Source organism: Barbatula barbatula, assembly GCF_947034865.1.
Source record: "Barbatula barbatula genome assembly, chromosome: 1".
Classification (NCBI taxonomy): Eukaryota; Metazoa; Chordata; class Actinopteri; order Cypriniformes; family Nemacheilidae; genus Barbatula; species Barbatula barbatula.
Genome location: NC_136766.1, coordinates 20,895,967 through 20,914,005, shown reverse-complemented (window position 1 = coordinate 20,914,005; position 18,039 = coordinate 20,895,967). Strand labels below are relative to the sequence as shown.

The following is an 18,039-nucleotide window of genomic DNA, read 5'->3' as shown; positions in this document are numbered from 1 at the left end:
GTGTACAGATCCCCTAGAATGATAAACATCCACACATTTTTTTTTAATCCCCAATAAACCCCAACTGTCCTCTTGAACGCGCTGTTGGCATTCTCTTAGTAACTTGACGTCACATTGATTGAGCCGTCCCTATGACTGCTGATGGACTCTGTTATCTCCGCCCTCATCTAGTTCTACACCGTCCGCCTATGTTTCTTCCGCTACCTATAGTGAGCTACAAGGTGTTTTGTTGTTGAATGCAAGACTGAACATACGTCTTCATTTACTCCCGACACCTCAGACGCTGTGGATTTGTTTTATTTCTCAATAGAATGTGCAGAAGACATCAGGTGAAGTCACTTTACACCGCGATGCTTCACAAACGAATGTTAGTAAAATGCTGGATTCATAATGGGTCATGTTTTCTGTTTTTAAACACGTTTGTCCCGTATATTGTCACATTTAAAAACAATGTGCACGTTGTAAATACCATAATGCCTTTGACACACACCAAAACAGCGTGTTTTTCCTCACAGGCAATCATGGACAGTATAATAGAGGATCTGTGGTGAATTTTGAACTCATAAATCTTAGTAGTCTACTGAAGTATATTACATTTTGTAAAAGGGCTAGATAAGGGGGCCTTTAAAACATTAAAATAAAATGACTAAACATGCTGTCCTGATATAACAGTACCACTGTTGTTACTATAAAAAAGGGTTATATTTCACTAAACATGAGCATAATAACATGTTTCTCAATGTGTTTGTATTAAATGGTTGCCATCTTCACCTCATGGAAGTTCTGCTCTGTGATGCCGCTGTCCTCCAGGTGCAAGATGCTGTTAAGGGTCTGCACATAGAGCAGATCCACCTCCTCCAGATCCTCCAGGGTCAGGGGAATACAGCTGAGCTGCTTCCACACCATTGGAGCCAGATGCAAGTCTAAAGGCTTCTTAGTGCGGATGGCCACTCCCATCAGAATCCCCAGAAACTTAAACTGCAACAAATTCTCTTCCAGACCGGCTGAGGGGTTCAGCAAGAACCTAAAAACACAAAGATCACAACTCTAACAAATGCATCTGTCTGATGATCAGTCAAGCAACTGGTTTATTTTTAATGCAAATGCATAAAAACCTAATGCAATATTCTCACCTGTCTCGGTTGTAGCCCACCTCTGCTGCAGCGTTGGGTGAAGGAATGAGAAGATCCACCACTCCAGTCTCCAGCTCCTACATGCAGACATGCAGTCTTATTTAGATAAATACTTCCAGATTCTTTTTCAACAACTTTCGTTCGGATAAATCAAACTTTTTTCAATCTGCAATATAAAGATCACATGAAGGATTGCCCTACCTGACACATTTCTGTAATTGTGTCGTCAAACACTCCTCCTGCATCATCTGCCCCTTCTCCCACAAGTTTTACTTTCCAGGCACGGGACGGCAGTCTCAAATCTGACGCGTTTAGTTTCACGACCTGCCTGGCAATCTGGACAAAGATGGGTTTACACTTCCTCCCCCTGACAGAAAAGGGTAGAGAGGGGGAAAATAAAACATTAGCAGAATCTGAATTGTTCTTTCGTTTTAGCATTAATGTAAAAAAAAGGGGTAAAAAACTGCACTAAATCTGCAGGGCTCTGACTGACCTTGTGGAAATTCTTTTGACTGTGATCTGTGGTCCGTAATTCTTGCCCTGCACCATGGTTTTCCCTATAGAGCGCACCATGGGCAGTGTGTAAACTCTAGGGGCCAGCAGGGGTCTCAGCTGACCCTGGACTATACCCCACGTTCCAGCATTATAGCGTGACGTGCAGCTCTGCAACATAACAACAGCATCATGAGGCTTTAGGATTTAACAGTGTATGTCCAACAGATTGAATGTAGCTGACAAGGGTTTATACCTGGTTGTTGGGGCTGAGATTGAGCAGTCTCCATGAAGAATACATGAGGTCAGAGAAGTGGTAGAGCAGACGTAGTCTGGCTCTCAGAGCCTCCATACTGACCTCTCTTAAAGCACTGTACTGAGGAGGCACAGACACGGGTAAACCCAACTGCAGAGGCACCGATGAACCTGAGCATAGTAGAAAATGAGCGCAAATCAGACGTGCTGCTTTTTTCAACTTTTAACTGATGCACACCAAGTGTGAAAATACCTGGAGCACGTGGTGGTACAGGAGGTGCAGTCCATGCTGCACTGTGACAGCGTCCTGCTGAGATCTGTAGGATGTTTTTCCCCTGCAAAGCAGTCAGAAGGGTCGGCTCTCTGACATGGTTGGTGTGGCCCAAGCCCAGCTACAAACACACATGTTACAAAGTTTGAATCATCTAGAATACAAGATTTAGGTCAACTGTGCCTTTTAAATATGTGATCTCGGTAAATATCAACACTAGATCTGGTGACTCAAATGATGTTAAGACAGCCCATCCTTAGGCGTTTCACACAGTGAAACACTGAAATGCAGAAAACATCGGGCCCGTTGTCTGCTAAACATAAGTTTAAGCTTATGTTAAACTTCCTCCATTAGCACATGCAAACACACCTGTCCCTCTGAGTTGCTCCCCCAGGCATAAACATCTCCAGTTGATGAGAGTGCAAGTGTGTGCTCCGCCCCAACAGCCACATCCTCTATGAACACACCCATCAGAGCAGGAATCTGCTGAGGTCGGTTATGATTCCGTGCTCGGCCCTCCGGCAGACCAATCAATCGATCTAAAGTCATTACAGCAGACATCGGGACAAAATCGAAACAATTTAGCACATCTTCAGCACACCTTGTTGCTTTCATAAAAAGCCTGACTGAAATATTAAAACCATTATAATAGTTTTTTTATTAAATGTCATCCTTTCACAACAAGATATAGGCCTTAACATGCTGCTCAGCCTCTTCTGCCGTATCGCAAGATGGAAATAAATGTGTGGCTACATGACTTACCCTGCCCAAAAGTGTAGACATTTCCATCTTTGGTTAGAGCAACAGAGAACTGAGTCCCACATGCCCCCTTCTTTATTCCAAGTCCACACAAAACATCCACTTTCTGTCAAACAAGAACACACACTCTTCATGACACATTGTGCAAAGATCAACACTTTATTACGTAAGAAGTTTAGTGTATCTCTTGTGTTTGTGTACGACATTTTACCTGTGGAGATGATTTGGCTGTGGAGTTTCCCAGTCCCAGTTTGCCATAGTCGCCATCACCAAACGCCCATACAGTCATTCCATCAGCTGATATGGCCAGGGTGTGATTCAACCCACATGCAACCTATGATCATGGTCATGTATATGTTCAAATGATTTCAGAAACTTGAACTAATGTTTATGATACATTTATTTACATGCTGCAGCTGTAATTTATTGAGTCTTACCTGTCCAACCTGGTGGCCCTCCAGAGCAACAACTTTCTCTGGCAGTTTTTTGTTAGATGTGTTACCAAGCCCCAGTCTGCCGTAGTCTCCATTACCAAAAGAAAAGAGCTTTCCATCTGCAGTCACTACAGCTGAATGCTTAAAGCCACACGACATCTACACACAATTATACAACAAAATAATATTGGCTACGGGAGGTGCGTGAATGAAAGTAAACACGTCAAATGAGCATAGGCAGGACTATGCAGCACATTTTTAAAGTGTGTTTTTCTGACCTGCACCACTTCCTCTCCCTGTAGCGCTTCTATCTGCCGTGGTCTGCGCTGTCTGTCACTGTTGCCGTGGCCGAGTTTTCCATAGTCTCCATCTCCCCAGCTGAACACCTCTCCGCTCTCAGTCAAAGCCATTGAATGACCATCAGACCCACAAGATGTGACCAGCTGAGTCACCACAAATCCTGTATAAAAACACATTGCACAGACAGATTTTAATTTTAAAAGATCAACCTTGAGTAATCCGATCACAGCTGAGCATTACAAAGGCATGTCTGTCGACCTCCGAGACCACTAAAATTGTAACCATGTGCGGGCAATTGTTACTTGCCTTGAAGTGCTGATATGACAGTGAGGATGTGAAGATCGTCTGAATTTCCTTGTCCGAGGCGTCCATAACTTCCTTCTCCGCACGCAGACACAGTTCCATTTGCTTGGATCATAAATGTGCAGTTCTGCCCACAAACAACCTGACGATACACAAATAAGTAAATAAACACACGAATGATTGAAAGGTAGTGTTTGTGTTCATTTACATGCATACCTGCTGGGCTTGAGAGAAAGAGGGAGCGAGAGTTGGCACCAGAATGTTTCGCCCAGCCTCAGCAAGCTGACCGTGCCTGCCAGCACCCCATAAAAACACATCACACTTTCCTCCGAGGTGCCAGTCCTTAAAGACACAGAAGCACATTTGAAACATTTACACATTTATAACAGTGATAATGTATCAATATTTGTTTTATGCTGTTAGTTTTGCTCTCACTTCTGGTCTGGAAGTGGCCCAAGACATGATCTGCTCATCCATCCCAGACACCCATTTGCTGTTATCCTATGTGTACAATAATCAACAAAATATTGATTCCATAATGTTTATTTATAAACAGATTTTATATTCTGAGGTGTGTTGATCACTCTCACCATAAGCAGTGTCAGTTTGTCCGTGGCCACAGGTTCCAGATCTGGTACGATAAAAGACTCAGGAAAGGTGTGTCCACGTGCGAGAGCCTCTGCTGTTTTAACAGTGGTGGAGAAGCAGTGAAGCCACGCCCACTCACTGCTTGCCCAGGAGCCGGGGGAGGGTGAGGAAGTAGTGCCAGGCTCAGTTGGGCAGTGGGCCAGGTGAGGTGGGACAGGAGGGTGACACAGCAGAGCGTCTAACTGGAGACCCACCGCCAGAGACGCAAGGCACTGCATGTAAGGACTGTGAACAAGCTGCTCACCACAAACTACGTGAGGCTAAGGAACAAATAAATAAGATAAGAGAAACTGCAAATGATCACATTGAACATTAACCTGTTGGTATTCTTTTATTTTTCCATGAATAGTGTTTGTTAAACTGATCTAGTTTTCAGTATAACTGTGAGTACCTTCTCATATGCGTACTGCTCCTGAAGCATGATGGGAAGTCTCTCCAGGAAGGCCCTCATGCATGGAGCCATGTTCAATCCCACAACGCCCTGCTTCTTTAGAGCCGTGCGGCAGGTTGCTAACACGTGATTGGTTGCCATGAACTCCGCAGAGCAATTTACCACCAGCACATCCTACAAAAGAAACTTCAGTACGCAACATCTACTCTATGTACAGGAGTGGCCAATAGTGATGTCTGGAGCCACTCAGGTTTGATTAAACCTTCAAAACATAAAGTGTATTGTACAAGAAATATACATACTGAAAATATTTGGTAAAAAATGCAAACTTGAGAATATTGGGGAATTTGACCCATTGAAATCTTCACAATCCTTACTTAAAATCTATGAAAATGTTCTGAACAGGAAATGTTCAGGATTTTCTTACCATAGAGCGATTGGAGCAGATTGCCACACCTACATCAGGGATCCAAACAGTGTTGTGAATAGCTCCTGATCCAGCTACTACGGTCTGTAACACTGATCCATCCTACATATTCCAACAGGCACACATTTAGCATTTATATCACAATGGTCATACGTTTGTAACTACGGCAATACACAATTATAAAGACTTACCCGTAATGACCAGATGTTCAAAAGTCCACCAACCCCTCCAGACATCAGAGCCAGCCCATCTGGACTGAACGCCACTGTCCGAACGGAAGTCATGTGACCCCGCAGCTGGAATACACACAGTGCTCCATCACACTGCTGTGGGTCCAGCTGGAGAGTTGTGGAACACAATCATCTTAAAGCCTCAATAAAACATGAGATGAATAGCACAATAGAGTTAATTTATAATTCAGAGATGTACTGGTGTGTTACCATCAGTTTGGACTTGGATTCGGTTTCCCACCATGCATCAGGACATGCAGTGCTGGACTGTGAATATGATGAAGGGTCCTGTGGTACGGTCCACACAGATACCAGACCATTCTGACAACATCTGAAATTCATAAAAACCCACTGATTAGAACATAAACTCATCAGACATTTTTCTCTTATGTGCCTTTTTGGACATACGTGGCAAACATGTTGAGAGGTTTAGGTCCTTGACCAGGCAGGTTACACCAAGCAACCGCGTTGACAACTGCTGGGTGGGTAATGCTTTGCAGACAAGTCCAACTTTGGCCCAAACCCAAACCAGATCCCGTCCAGAGACGCACAATCTCCTCTTTGGCACAGCTGAGCAACACTTGTCCACCTGGAGCCCAACGCAATGAACTGATACTTTCCTAGACACACATGAAAAACATTTTACAAGTTAATTAATTTCAAAAGTGTAAAACTATGTGTATATGTGTTGTTTATATAGTGCATCGTGAATACATTTCGTTGTACTGTACTTGTATGTGTGTAATGACAATAAATTGAATCCAATCCAATATACCTTGTGAGCATCAATGACCACCAAGGATCCATTTTCTAAGGGCTCCTTAGAACCAACCAGAAGCTTTCCATCTGCATATCCAACTGCAAATGGACGGTCCTCACTGTACCATGCAATTTGCATCACAGCCACTGTAAAGAACAGCATCAGACACATACGCATAAAGGTCTTATTTCCTTGATATAAACATATATATATATATAGGGTGTGTTTGGATGTTAATGATTACAGTACCGTCTTTCCTGAAGCAGTGTTGAAGTTCAGTTCTCTGCAGGTCTGAATCATCCAGAACCTCAAGTATGCCCAGCGTCCCATCCATACGACCCACCAAAAGCAACTCTCGAGGTTCCCCACCCCACAGAGACCCGGCCTCCTCTTCGGGCCAAGCTAATGCTGACACCCAATGGGGTTGCAGATCCAACGAGGCCTTCCCACCTTAACAGCAACAGAAACTTCTAAAGATTGCACTATTATGGTTTAAACTATCATTAAATAAATGTTATTAGCATTGGTGACCCACCATTGACTTGCCAGATGTTGACAACTTTCTCCATGGCAGCAGCCAGATATTTCCCACTGACACTCCAGGCCACTGGAGCCAGGTTTGGATCGCCTGGTGAGCCCAGATTACTCACAGACTCTTCCAGAGTGTCATCGCTGACAAGATACAGAACAGTATCCTTACAGTTAGCAGTTTTAACGGGAGAAGAACGACCTTGATGGCTGTCATAAATCAAAGGAGAATGAGAAAAACTCACGCTTTGTTAAAGACGCATGTCTGCTGAAGAGTGTATAAATTTTTGGTCACGTTCCAAACTCGGACCGTTCCATCATTCCCACTGGTGGCCAGGAGGCCTTTTTTGCTACACCACCCACATGTGATCACCTACAAGAGACCAAATTAAAAACCACTGATGAAAACAGCTACATGCTATGTGATTTGCATGAAAGGGTTAAAGCAGCATAGTTTGCATCCCAGAATGCATTGTATAATACCCTGCTCTGATGAGCCTCTAGTCTGTATGCGGTCCACTTCCGCAGGTCTCCTACCACGTCGGCAAAGGTCTGAGGGCGGCTATGGTTGTCTCGGTCATGAGCAGCCAGTGTGCGCACCAGCTGCTGTGCGGCCCATTGGCGGTGCTGCGATGAGAGTCGGGATGAGAGGCAACATGCCGCCAGCGCATTTGCCAGCTCCAAGGGGCCTACAGCAAGGGGGCATAGGAAATGTGGGTAAGGACAGGTGATATAAACCCTGCGACGACCCAAGCAGAACAAAGCCAGGGTGTGAACAAGAAACACATATAAACACAATCAGAAGAAAATGTGAAAACGTAGTGGCGGTGATATGACTGTCAGACTGTGAAACAAATAAAACACCACAAACAAAAGTAATGAGATTAAACACAAGAAATTAAATTCAAGACAGCTGAAAAACATACAAACATGTGCACGATGTGGCAAGCGGTTGGCTACATGTTGACTGACCTCTCTTTTCCTGTTCAGCCTTGTCGTAACCGTGTCGAAGTCTGGCACCTTTATCAGCAAGCAGGGCTACCAGTGCCTGAGTCACCACAAAATTGGGTGACGTCACCAGTTTGTTTTCCTCAGCCACACCTCTTAAAAAACTGGGCAGAAATTTCCGCTGGATAGGATCATCCACTGTTGTCAGATTCATCCCTGTGGCAGCTGATATCAGATTCTACAGAGAACACAAAAGTACTTATCTAACTGCTGCAGAGAACACAAAAGTACTTATTTATTTTACTTTGCAGCAGTTAGATGTGTTGGGAAAAACAGAAAACATTCCAGGGCTTTTGTCTACAGCCATCATCTCTAAGTGAGAATAATATTTACTACATATTTCTGAGAACATTTGGCAACCTGAGTGCACAACTGGACGAGGAGCTTCGCAGCGCTGGGGCTGTTTGATGCCAGGCATCCCACGGCAGTGCTGAGGTATGCCAAACAGGAGATGGGTTTGGTGGGCTTGCTGGCCCCTCGAGGACGCTCGGAGGATCCAGGGCCTAATGCAAGACCTGTGGATAGTCCGGCTCTACCTGCTGCAGCTAAACACATCAGACGCACCAGAGTCCTAATGTCTGTTAAGCCCAGAGACTCTAAGCCTGCCGCCAGACTGCAACTAGACCCACTGAAAAGTAAATATAAATATATATTTACATGCGGGCACACACATAAACGGACAGACACAAGAAGCAGCACACACACCTGACTGACAGCAGAGACAGTGCTCTCATGACCATTGTTCTGGCCAACAGCACTTGTGCTGCTGCAGTGACTCTTTTCAGAGCCACCAGACGATCGGTGTTCGATGTCTGCAGACTGGACGCCTGCTCGCCCAGAGACAATCGACCTGATGAGCTCTTATCCACCGAGCTCTGGCAACCTATATAAATCACAAAGTACACAATATTAAAATATTCAGAGTTAGAAGATATCTTCACTGTCATCGACCACATAACTTCAGCTTTAGGATGTTATTATCTGACCTATCTGCAGTAGAGTCTCCTCCATGCTGTTAGTGGCAGTAACCATGGCAACCGAGGCTCCGAGGGGGTCAGTGTCTGGAAAATGAACGGCCTCGGGGACGGGTCTGCGTTCACTGAGACCCAGCGGTGCAGAGAGCATCTCAAACTCCTCCTCACCAGTTAGACGCTCGGTGTCATCTACATCCAGCATGTCCCAGTCTTCTGACATAATTACACAACATATAATCAGACCAAAATACATATCAGCAGGGGTTGGAAATAGTTTTCACAATCCTTAAAGTTGATGTGAAAATTCTTTTTTATTTACTCACCCTTACGTCATTCCAAACCTGTATGACTTTTTTCAGCAGAAAACAAACTATTTTGAAGAATGTTGGTAATCATTGGCACTCATTGACTTCTCAAAATGTATTTTGTGTCGCACAGAAGATGGAGTCATACAGGTTTTGAGCAACATGAGGTTGAACAAAATGATGACAAAATATGTGGGTGAACTATCCCCCAAATATTCAGAGGAAAAACCTTTTGAAAATATTTAAACGTTTTTGCAATTCATTATGATGCTGTGCACGTCACACACTTCACTTTTAAGTGTTTGCTCTTGCGTTTGTTCTTATAAACCCCATTGGGTGTGTTGTGAAAGATTATGGAGAGAAGCTTTTGATACCTTCATACACACTGTCTTGTTTTCCCAGCAGGTCTGGCGCTTGACCTTTATACCTAAACAACACAGACAAGTAAAAATGTTACATTTACGTCACACAATCATAATATGACAGTGAACATGTTTCTCTCACACCTTTCTGGCAGTGGTCCTTTAATCTTGCTCTTCATGTTGAGGTACTTCTCTCTGCAGCTGCCACAGAGCAGGTAATATGGATTCCCGCTTCCACACTCTCCTCCGAACCAGCCGTCCACGTAGGATCCGTTGCTGCGGTAGCCCTGGCGGTTGGCACTGCGACCACAGCCCGGGTGACTCTTCTTCATGTGCTGGTTAAAGCTGGACACGCTCACCCCGCAGAGCTCGCACACCACCACCTCATCACGGTCTTCAGACTCACACACGTGCTAACACGGGAGGACAAAACAAAACCAAACAACTGAGGTTAGATGGGAGCGCAAGTTTGATCTGGTTTAAAGTAGTTTTTGGTTACATTTGGTTAGAAATGTATGCAACACACATTTGAACTCAAAAGCAAATCATTGAAACAGAGGTAAGTGCTGAGGTGTCCCATTATCATATGTCTTTGATGGGCCAAGAAGGGCATGCACCAGTGTTAGTTAGACAGATGAGTGAGAAACTGAGCTTTCAGGAGAATTCCGACTGTGCCCATGAGTGCTGGAATACTGGAGTATTCGTAATGTGTGTACACTACCGGTTGAAAATTCGGGGTCACATGACTAAAATACTCGTCATGTCCTTAAAAACCTTATGCCTTAATGTTGAATGTTAGCTACGTTACAAAAACTTTACACAGTAGCTCAGCTAACTGAAATTTTGTTGAATAAAAACGTTTTTGAAAGGGAAGGATTGGACTAAATAATGAAGAAAAAACTGCCAATAAGACTCCAGAATTGACTGGAAGAATTCAGAGTACATTTCTACAAATTTTAGGCAAAGGCTGGCTACTCTGAAGATAAAATAAACACAGCCTTACTATTAGTTTTGATTAATTGTGGGTTGTTTTCAGTGAACATAATTCCTAAAGCTAAATCTGTTATTACATACTTTGAAAAGCTACTAATTCAAAATGTAGAAAAAAAGATTGAGTAACGTGGGCATGTTTGCATCAGAGTGCCGTGCAGTGGGGTTAAAGGCAAGTAGTAAAGCAGCGGCAGCCCCAAGCTGCTGTCACACACACCCATGTTGGCCAGTCCAGTACCTCCGGGATCCACATTCCCAGAATGTCAGAGTCGGATGCAAGTTCCTGTGTAAACATGGCTTCCATGGCCTCCTGATCAAGCTCCAGTTCCAATTCTTCATCTAGATTGAAGTCGTACAGTGCCCTGAGAGGTCCAGGCTCCTGCTGCAGTCCAGATCCTTCTCGACGGGCCTGCGTTCGATGTGCCTGCACTGAGCGGTACAGTCCAGCTGGAAAAAAATAACACACTATTACTGATGTATCCGTGTTGCATGGGTTTTTAAGATGTTTTGGTTTGAATAATGACATACCTGCACGAGCTAGTAAAGTGCGCGCAGCAAGGTCGAAGCGATGCTTCCTGCTAGCAGTGGAGCGACCTCTGGGAGTGGGAACGGCCGAGGCAGAGGCCGCATCTTGATCGAGACTTTCAGGACTGTGGAGGGAAAGATTACAGGTATTGTATGCTATTATTTTGGAATGTTAAAACTAGCCAATCAGAAAGGCTCACAGTCAATAAATACTGTTTATCTTTTTGCAAGTTGAGGTAAGGCTTGTCACACATTACGTATGAATCACCTCTCACTAAATCCCTCCTCCGTTTCTGCAGAATCAGCATTTGGGATGTCTCCTGGGGAGCGCAGGGAACTTCTCTCCCCACCCTTACCCCCTCCCGCAGCACCAGAGCAGGGGTCTGAAGCTTCCTCTGAGTCTCCCGTCCCCGGGTGGTCGATCATCCACATGGCAAGTACAGTGATGTTCTGAGCATCTGCCTCACCATGTGCACCTACAGACCAAGACAAAACATAATCTTAAAACTGATGAGAAGGTCGCGTCTCTTGAGGAATAGAGGAGATCAAAGTACCTGTTGCTTCCAAAGCTTTCATGATCTGTCGGAGTGAGAAGCCCATTTCTAACAGTGGAACACTGATGGCAGGTGGTGGCGGAGATGTGGAGAGACGACTGGTGGGGTCTGATGATGCTTTAAGGAAACAAACACAGACAGTTGTGCAGTTGAAAACTAAATACTGAAAGGACTAGTGAAAATGCTTGGACATTTTGCTAATTAAATTATAAAAATGTCAATAGTTAATACTTAATCAGGGTAAGAGTTTGCATGAAAAAAAACATGTAAATTTGAAGAATTCTACTGAATATATTTTAGAAATAAATGCATAATCAATTCTATGTGGTCATTATGTAAGTTACTGATTAAAATGACACAATTTGTGAGTAAAAACTGGGTTGGGTATACGTCTAAAAAGTCAATATGTCTTAACCAAATTAAAATGATCATTGATTATGATGGAATTTTAACGACCCTGTGGGTCAAAATGACGAATAATGAGAAAGTCTAATGCAATCTCTGGTTGTGTTTGTACCTGTCCTGCTGGTGGTTCTGGCAGGCTGGGATTCTGGTGATGTGAGGCTCTGTCTACGGCCGTGCTCATCTGATGGCGAGGTGGGCAAGGATGAGACCGGAGGGGTCTGAGCCCTCCGCGATGGCAGCAGGGTGGTTGTTGGGTAGCTGGAGAACATCTGTCTGCTCCCACATACACATGCACATTAATCAAGACAGGTTGCAACTCAATGGTCACACAGACATTATTAAAGGGATTCTGAAAAAATGTGTCGTGTGTACCTGAGCAGGCTGAGAGGCATCACTCCAGGTGACTCAGAAGCTGGTGCAGTCTCAGCATCTGTAACAGGTGTGGTTGCTGTGGTAACAGGCGTGGTTGCCGTGGTGGTGTCCTCTAGTGAAGAGCTCATGAAGGAGGTGCTGCTGGACGCTGAGGGGGAGGTGGTGACTGGAGTCTGAAACTGTTGGTCGCCCTCTAACTCCTCACACTCTGTATCCACTAAAAACACACAGAGTCATGTAGTCTATGAAAAAAAACTGTGGCGTGTGATCTAAACCTTGTGATTTCATGTGTGTCAGACATGTATTGTGTACCTGTTTTGGCGCTGTGGCCTTCTTGTTCATCAAGTAGACTGTTGACCACCAGTTTATAGATCATAGCCTGTGCCCGCTCCAGATCCGCCAGGCCGAGCGCTTTTTTGATGGGCGACCTCATCACTGCCCGTTTCACCATGTGTCGCATCAGGAACTGCAGAGCCGATCTCAGCTCCGCCTCCTCCTGACAGACACTCACGCCGGGGCTGGCACAATCCGCGTTATGACCACTGTCAGGCATCACTTTGGGGATGAGCAGGAGTTCAGCATATTTACTGCAGCTCAGGAGCACGCTCAAAGTCTTCATCGCTCCGAGGTACAGATACGACAGCTGCACCGCATGCACTTCTATCTGCGCGGCTGCCTCCTGTGAGCTTCCCCGTGACCCTGATGTGTCCTGCAGCCTTCGACGTCCTTCTGCCGGAGCCTGTGGTGAAGCATCCTGCGTGTAGGTAGCCAGCTCGCTCTCAGACCGGGAGTTAGGAGGGGCACGGGCTCGCACCTCATCCAAGCTGTGAGATACACGCAGGTCACCTGTTCCCTCTTTCGGTTTGGCAGGTGGCTCGCCCTCACGTTCCTCCTGGGGTTCGTGCCGGTGTCTGCGCTCGTGCCGGCGGGCTGAGGCGGGTCTGGGGCCGTCGTCCTGCAAGTTGGCAAGGGCAGTGAGGTCCAGCAGCAGTCCTGCAGTCAGTCCACGGAAACGAGACACGTCGAATGGCAGAGGCTCGATGGGCTCCAAGTTGTACAGCGGCGTGTCACTGGGCGACCAAAAAGTGGGGAAGCTTCAATGACAAGAAGTGACAAACCAACAAGAGAGAGGAAGAGAGAAAGTGAGGGAGCAGGGAGGAGGGCCAGGGACATGCAACCTTATGGAGCTAATGCACAGGAAAAAGCAATGAAATGATTAGCGAAAGAAGAAGAAAAGCAAAACTTCGAGAGATACCCAGAGAATGTGAGACCTTGGGGAAGTAGGAACGAGGTAAAAGAAATGACTCAGTTTGATAGATCCAGAGTGCAACAAACCACACAAACATTCACCCGTCTCTCACCTGATGGTGATCTCTGCCTCATCCCACTGCACCTTGGCGGAAGTGCTCCCATCCTTCACAACACCCAGCAGAGTGGCATGTCTCCCTGTCTGCTTGTGCACACACCGTCCCCCAATCCTCAACCCACCATCTACTCCCCCGATAACAGCTAGCACAGGCCACACCTGGTGGCACAGCGTCCGCAGGTGCGGCTCAGACAGCTCCGCCGTGGTGTGTCGTCCGCTTCTTCCTCTCTCCTCCTCTCGCTCTTCTTCTTTCTCGTCCTGCTCTTCACGGCTCTGTGCCGAGCGGCTCTTGCGCAGTCTGGTGGCCCCTCCTGGAGGAGCTCCGTCTCGGAGACAGCCTCGGATCTGCTGGAGGCGCTGGAGGATGCTGCGGTTGATGGTTTGGGTCCAGTGCTCAGATCGATGTAAGATGCGAACCAGCTGGGTGGTGGCTTCTGCGAGGACGGTGGCGACGGGGCTACAGATGGGATCACCAGGTAACAGGTCACGGGGTGTGCCCCTCATCTGCATGTCACAGATTTTTACCTGTAGGGTAAGCGACCAGAGATGAGACAGATTTGTGTTGTTTTTTTGCATTATTTTAAAGGCACAAGGTTAGTCAATTATTTTATTCTCCTTGTTTTGTTTTTGACTTTTGCCTTTCTCTGTTTGTCTAACCTTCTCTCCTGGGTTGCTGCTGTAGAACATCACACAGGGATATAATTCTGTGGCATCAACATCCTCAAAAGCCAGTTTGGGTTCCTGCCACACAAACATGCAGGTCATGAGAGGAATTTGGCAAAATGTGTTTTGAAAACATATCGTAAAATTGGTTGACTATGTTTTTGCTTTTGGGCTGTGCCGCACCTCTCCATTCTTGCCAAAGGACACCGTCCTAGCTTCCATGTCCAGCACACAGGTGATGTAGTCTCCCTGCGTGTAGCTGGACAGAGCGAGGCTCTGCTCTCCATTGTGGTAAAGGTTGCCACTGTACGCACGGTACAGCCACATGTCTGCTGTTGTGCGGTGGTTAAAGTCGTGCACAGGCCAGCGTGACACACCCACACAGGTGCCCTCATTTCCACGATTCTCCTTCACGATGAAGAACTGAAAACAGCACAGGGCAAAAAACATTTGTAAACACGTGCACGCACTTTAATGTACTTCAATAGTTAAATACACAACATGGTGAGTTTTGAGATACTAGTGTGTGTGGTAGTCTGGGTATGAAATTAAGTGTCCAACCTTCCATTGGTAGCAGCCAGAGGAAATGCCAGTGGATGCCAGACCATAACCTTTGCCTCCACTGCCATGAGTCAACCCCTGTCCACTTTCCACCACACAGCACTGTGCCTTCTCTGGGTCAAAGGTCACTTCCTGAATGGGCAAATTTTCCTCCTCCTCCTCGGCCTCACCCTAAAAATATTGACAACCATAAAGGTGATGTAATGACATGCATGTAAAATAATGATAATGACATTGATGTTCGAATTGGAAGAGCATTGTGCTGGCAGCGCAATCTAATCATAGCTCAAATGCATTTCAAGTTGCTTTGGATAAAGGCATCTGACAAACCTATACATGTAAATAACATAATAGAGAGAAGAATGTCAGGTTTAAGTACATTTTGAAGGTGTAAAATCTTCTTCACATTCCCTCACCTGTAGTTTGAGTTCCTGCTCTCTCTCTTTCAGCTGAATTGTGTGTTTGGCTTGAGCAACAGGTGCTTCCCACATACAGTCAGAGAGCAGCGAGAACAATCTCTCCACCACCTACCACACAAATCAATTAAGCACTGAAACACACAGTCATTTAATAAGAGCACAACACAAGTGTTTGGAGTCAGACCTGGGTCATCTGATGGTCCTCCACACTGCTCTCACAGGCAGGAAGTACAGCTTCCAGTACATGCAGGGCTAACAACCGCGTCCTCAAATTACCAACTAACGGAACACCTGAAAAATACAGATATACTAACCTTCAATATCTGTGTCTGTGTGTTATTTACATGTATGCCGTTGTTTTACCTGAGCAGCATTTCTGAGCGGCAATGTTGAGAAGTACTTCGGTCCATTTGGGAGAGGCCATCTTAGACTGGATTGCTTTGGAAGAGACAACTCGACGCAGAAACACCAGGAAATCTCCGAGGTGCAACTCTGCAGTGTGCCTCTTGCGTAACAATGCTATACAAAAAAATAATGCATTAATATCTCACAATAAAATAAAACTTTAGGGTATGTTAGTGCAATGAATGTAACGTTGCAGTTGCTCAGAGAGCCCTACCTCTGAAATCTTTTTTCTGAGCATCTGCGCAGTCGTCCGCTTTCTCCTGGAGTTCTGGACTTGCGTTGAGTGTGCTTCCAGCAGCTTGAGACAGCAGTGTCTTCAGCTGACTACAAAGAAGATCCAAGAGCGCCTGGACCACCTTAGGACTCAACCTGTCTGCATATGTCCTAAATAAGCAACAGAATAACTGAGTGAGTCTTGTGTTGCTCAAATTATGTGTATTTTGGAATCCCATTTAAATTATATTTAAACACGTTATAAAATACGACCTGATATGATTTTTTTATTGTGTTCTGATTTTATATCTTAGCGTCTTTAGAGACGCAAATGCAGTCTGTGAGTGAACAGACATACCCCGTGCTGATGGCCAGTATCTGCAGCAGTCTTGTGCTGGCCACTTTAAGAGCAGTGTTGAGCTGAGAGCCCGCAGGTTTGTGTAGGAGCTGCAGAGTCTGTCCAAGAAGAGTTTCTGTACCACAAAGCTGTGAGAGGACATCCAAGAGGCCACTAGAGATGGCCAGGGACACATCTACAGGCTGGTATCGCACACTTAGAGCAAAGACCGTCACCAAAAGCAGCCTTTGCTGGGCCTCTGAAAACATACACAACTGTGAATACATGCTAGCGTTAATATACAGTACCCTATATGAACCTGTGTGGGTTTGCTCGAATACTTCACCTATGTGGTGTTTGTTAGCCTGCAGAGCTCTCTCTAATGTGACTGACAGCTGCTGGTATATCTTATGCACAGCTGTCTGAATGTCCATCTGTAAACTCTTCTTGGCTGCTCGGATTCCATCCTACAATGAAACACAAATCACATCACTGGAAAATCTCGGACTACATTCTTGACACCATTTTAAATGATTTATCGTAACCTTTAGCATGCCAGCCTTGTAGAGTACACAGTCTGCTATTGTTCTAATTGGAATCGATTTAAAAAGATGTACAACAATAACCTGGTAGTGGTGCAGTTGGACACTCTCTCCCTTCATTCCTCCACTGCTGACGGCACCCAGGCCAAAACATCCAGAGAGAAACTGCAGTCTGACAGACGTGAGCAGAGAGGCAGAGTGAAAACTGAGGCCTGTACGTTCAGTTCCACCTCCAGAAATCGTCTGGCTGCTCTTCTCCTCCATCCCAGAAATCAACACCACAATCTGATGCAGGGCCTCCAGACGCAACTAAAGAAACAACAACAGCAAAAAAAAACAGATGTGAACACATATTGTAAATGGAGGTGAGGGTTATTTCTTTAGTAAATAAAAAGTGTAACTAGATCATATTTTACATACAGTACACTCATTGTATGGGAGGAAGAATATAAGGACCTCTATCACCTTATTTACCACCAGTTTCTAAACCTTGGTTTGCTCACTTTTAGCTTAAACACAGAAGTGCACACACCTCTGCTCGGCTCTGCTGCTGCCCCATGGCTGTTATAATGGCTTGCGGGTTGGTGGAAACGCTCTCTTCTGGTTCTTTAAACATAGGAGCATTTCCAACATCTCCACTGATGAAGTTCACAATGTTCTCGATGAGAGCATGAAGCCTAAGCGAGTGGCTCAGGTCGAGGTCTGACTCCTCGTAGGACTGTGAAGAGCTGTACAGACACTCATGGGCCGAGCGTCTTCCAAACCAGTCAGCTGAGGAATCTGGAGAACTGTAGAGAAAGCCTAGAAGACATAAGAACAAATCTGTTACATTAGATAAAAGCTGGTCCCACAGTATGTTTATGCTAAACCTTGCTCTTGAAATGTAGATTCAGCACTCTTGTATTTGCAATTGACTTGACTGAAAATTCTATCATGAACTACTCCAACCGAACTGGTTTCAAACGTGTATAAATGTAGTTGTTCTGTTAAACACAAAGATATTTGGAAAAGTGTTAACGACTGACATTTCTGGGACATCATTGACTACCACAGTAGAAAACATTAAAAAGGTAGTAAAAAATACCCACATTTTGTGTTCAACAGAAC

At 45.2% G+C, this 18,039-nt stretch overlaps 1 protein-coding gene across 5 annotated transcripts in view; it reads right to left on the bottom strand.

Moving 5' to 3' along the window:
- The window catches only part of herc1 (HECT and RLD domain containing E3 ubiquitin protein ligase family member 1), a 37,052-nt gene that overhangs the window by 1,950 nt on the left and 17,063 nt on the right, over positions 1 to 18,039 (bottom strand). For 2 of the 5 annotated variants that reach the window (XM_079455446.1, XM_079455442.1), the window contains exons 26-75: positions 17,465 to 17,733; positions 17,017 to 17,241; positions 16,737 to 16,857; positions 16,412 to 16,649; positions 16,055 to 16,224; positions 15,799 to 15,954; positions 15,620 to 15,726; positions 15,433 to 15,543; positions 15,017 to 15,187; positions 14,639 to 14,878; positions 14,450 to 14,533; positions 13,788 to 14,317; positions 12,739 to 13,520; positions 12,427 to 12,643; positions 12,167 to 12,327; positions 11,650 to 11,766; positions 11,364 to 11,571; positions 11,099 to 11,220; positions 10,788 to 11,017; positions 9,725 to 9,993; positions 9,593 to 9,645; positions 8,926 to 9,126; positions 8,645 to 8,822; positions 8,300 to 8,567; positions 7,904 to 8,117; positions 7,415 to 7,620; positions 7,177 to 7,304; positions 6,939 to 7,075; positions 6,653 to 6,853; positions 6,419 to 6,549; positions 6,052 to 6,263; positions 5,854 to 5,974; positions 5,605 to 5,751; positions 5,414 to 5,515; positions 4,987 to 5,160; positions 4,538 to 4,855; positions 4,383 to 4,448; positions 4,164 to 4,289; positions 3,951 to 4,089; positions 3,623 to 3,804; positions 3,348 to 3,503; positions 3,122 to 3,244; positions 2,914 to 3,016; positions 2,521 to 2,690; positions 2,134 to 2,272; positions 1,882 to 2,051; positions 1,627 to 1,796; positions 1,335 to 1,500; positions 1,134 to 1,210; positions 772 to 1,024 (exon numbers count right to left, since the gene is read on the bottom strand). In XM_079455446.1, coding sequence (XP_079311572.1) covers positions 772 to 1,024; positions 1,134 to 1,210; positions 1,335 to 1,500; positions 1,627 to 1,796; positions 1,882 to 2,051; positions 2,134 to 2,272; positions 2,521 to 2,690; positions 2,914 to 3,016; positions 3,122 to 3,244; positions 3,348 to 3,503; positions 3,623 to 3,804; positions 3,951 to 4,089; positions 4,164 to 4,289; positions 4,383 to 4,448; positions 4,538 to 4,855; positions 4,987 to 5,160; positions 5,414 to 5,515; positions 5,605 to 5,751; positions 5,854 to 5,974; positions 6,052 to 6,263; positions 6,419 to 6,549; positions 6,653 to 6,853; positions 6,939 to 7,075; positions 7,177 to 7,304; positions 7,415 to 7,620; positions 7,904 to 8,117; positions 8,300 to 8,567; positions 8,645 to 8,822; positions 8,926 to 9,126; positions 9,593 to 9,645; positions 9,725 to 9,993; positions 10,788 to 11,017; positions 11,099 to 11,220; positions 11,364 to 11,571; positions 11,650 to 11,766; positions 12,167 to 12,327; positions 12,427 to 12,643; positions 12,739 to 13,520; positions 13,788 to 14,317; positions 14,450 to 14,533; positions 14,639 to 14,878; positions 15,017 to 15,187; positions 15,433 to 15,543; positions 15,620 to 15,726; positions 15,799 to 15,954; positions 16,055 to 16,224; positions 16,412 to 16,649; positions 16,737 to 16,857; positions 17,017 to 17,241; positions 17,465 to 17,733 — 9,359 coding nt within the window. The remainder of the gene's footprint in view (positions 1 to 771; positions 1,025 to 1,133; positions 1,211 to 1,334; positions 1,501 to 1,626; positions 1,797 to 1,881; positions 2,052 to 2,133; positions 2,273 to 2,520; positions 2,691 to 2,913; positions 3,017 to 3,121; positions 3,245 to 3,347; positions 3,504 to 3,622; positions 3,805 to 3,950; positions 4,090 to 4,163; positions 4,290 to 4,382; positions 4,449 to 4,537; positions 4,856 to 4,986; positions 5,161 to 5,413; positions 5,516 to 5,604; positions 5,752 to 5,853; positions 5,975 to 6,051; positions 6,264 to 6,418; positions 6,550 to 6,652; positions 6,854 to 6,938; positions 7,076 to 7,176; positions 7,305 to 7,414; positions 7,621 to 7,903; positions 8,118 to 8,299; positions 8,568 to 8,644; positions 8,823 to 8,925; positions 9,127 to 9,592; positions 9,646 to 9,724; positions 9,994 to 10,787; positions 11,018 to 11,098; positions 11,221 to 11,363; positions 11,572 to 11,649; positions 11,767 to 12,166; positions 12,328 to 12,426; positions 12,644 to 12,738; positions 13,521 to 13,787; positions 14,318 to 14,449; positions 14,534 to 14,638; positions 14,879 to 15,016; positions 15,188 to 15,432; positions 15,544 to 15,619; positions 15,727 to 15,798; positions 15,955 to 16,054; positions 16,225 to 16,411; positions 16,650 to 16,736; positions 16,858 to 17,016; positions 17,242 to 17,464; positions 17,734 to 18,039) is intronic. The other 3 variants (XM_079455443.1, XM_079455444.1, XM_079455445.1) reach the window with 3 other exon arrangements.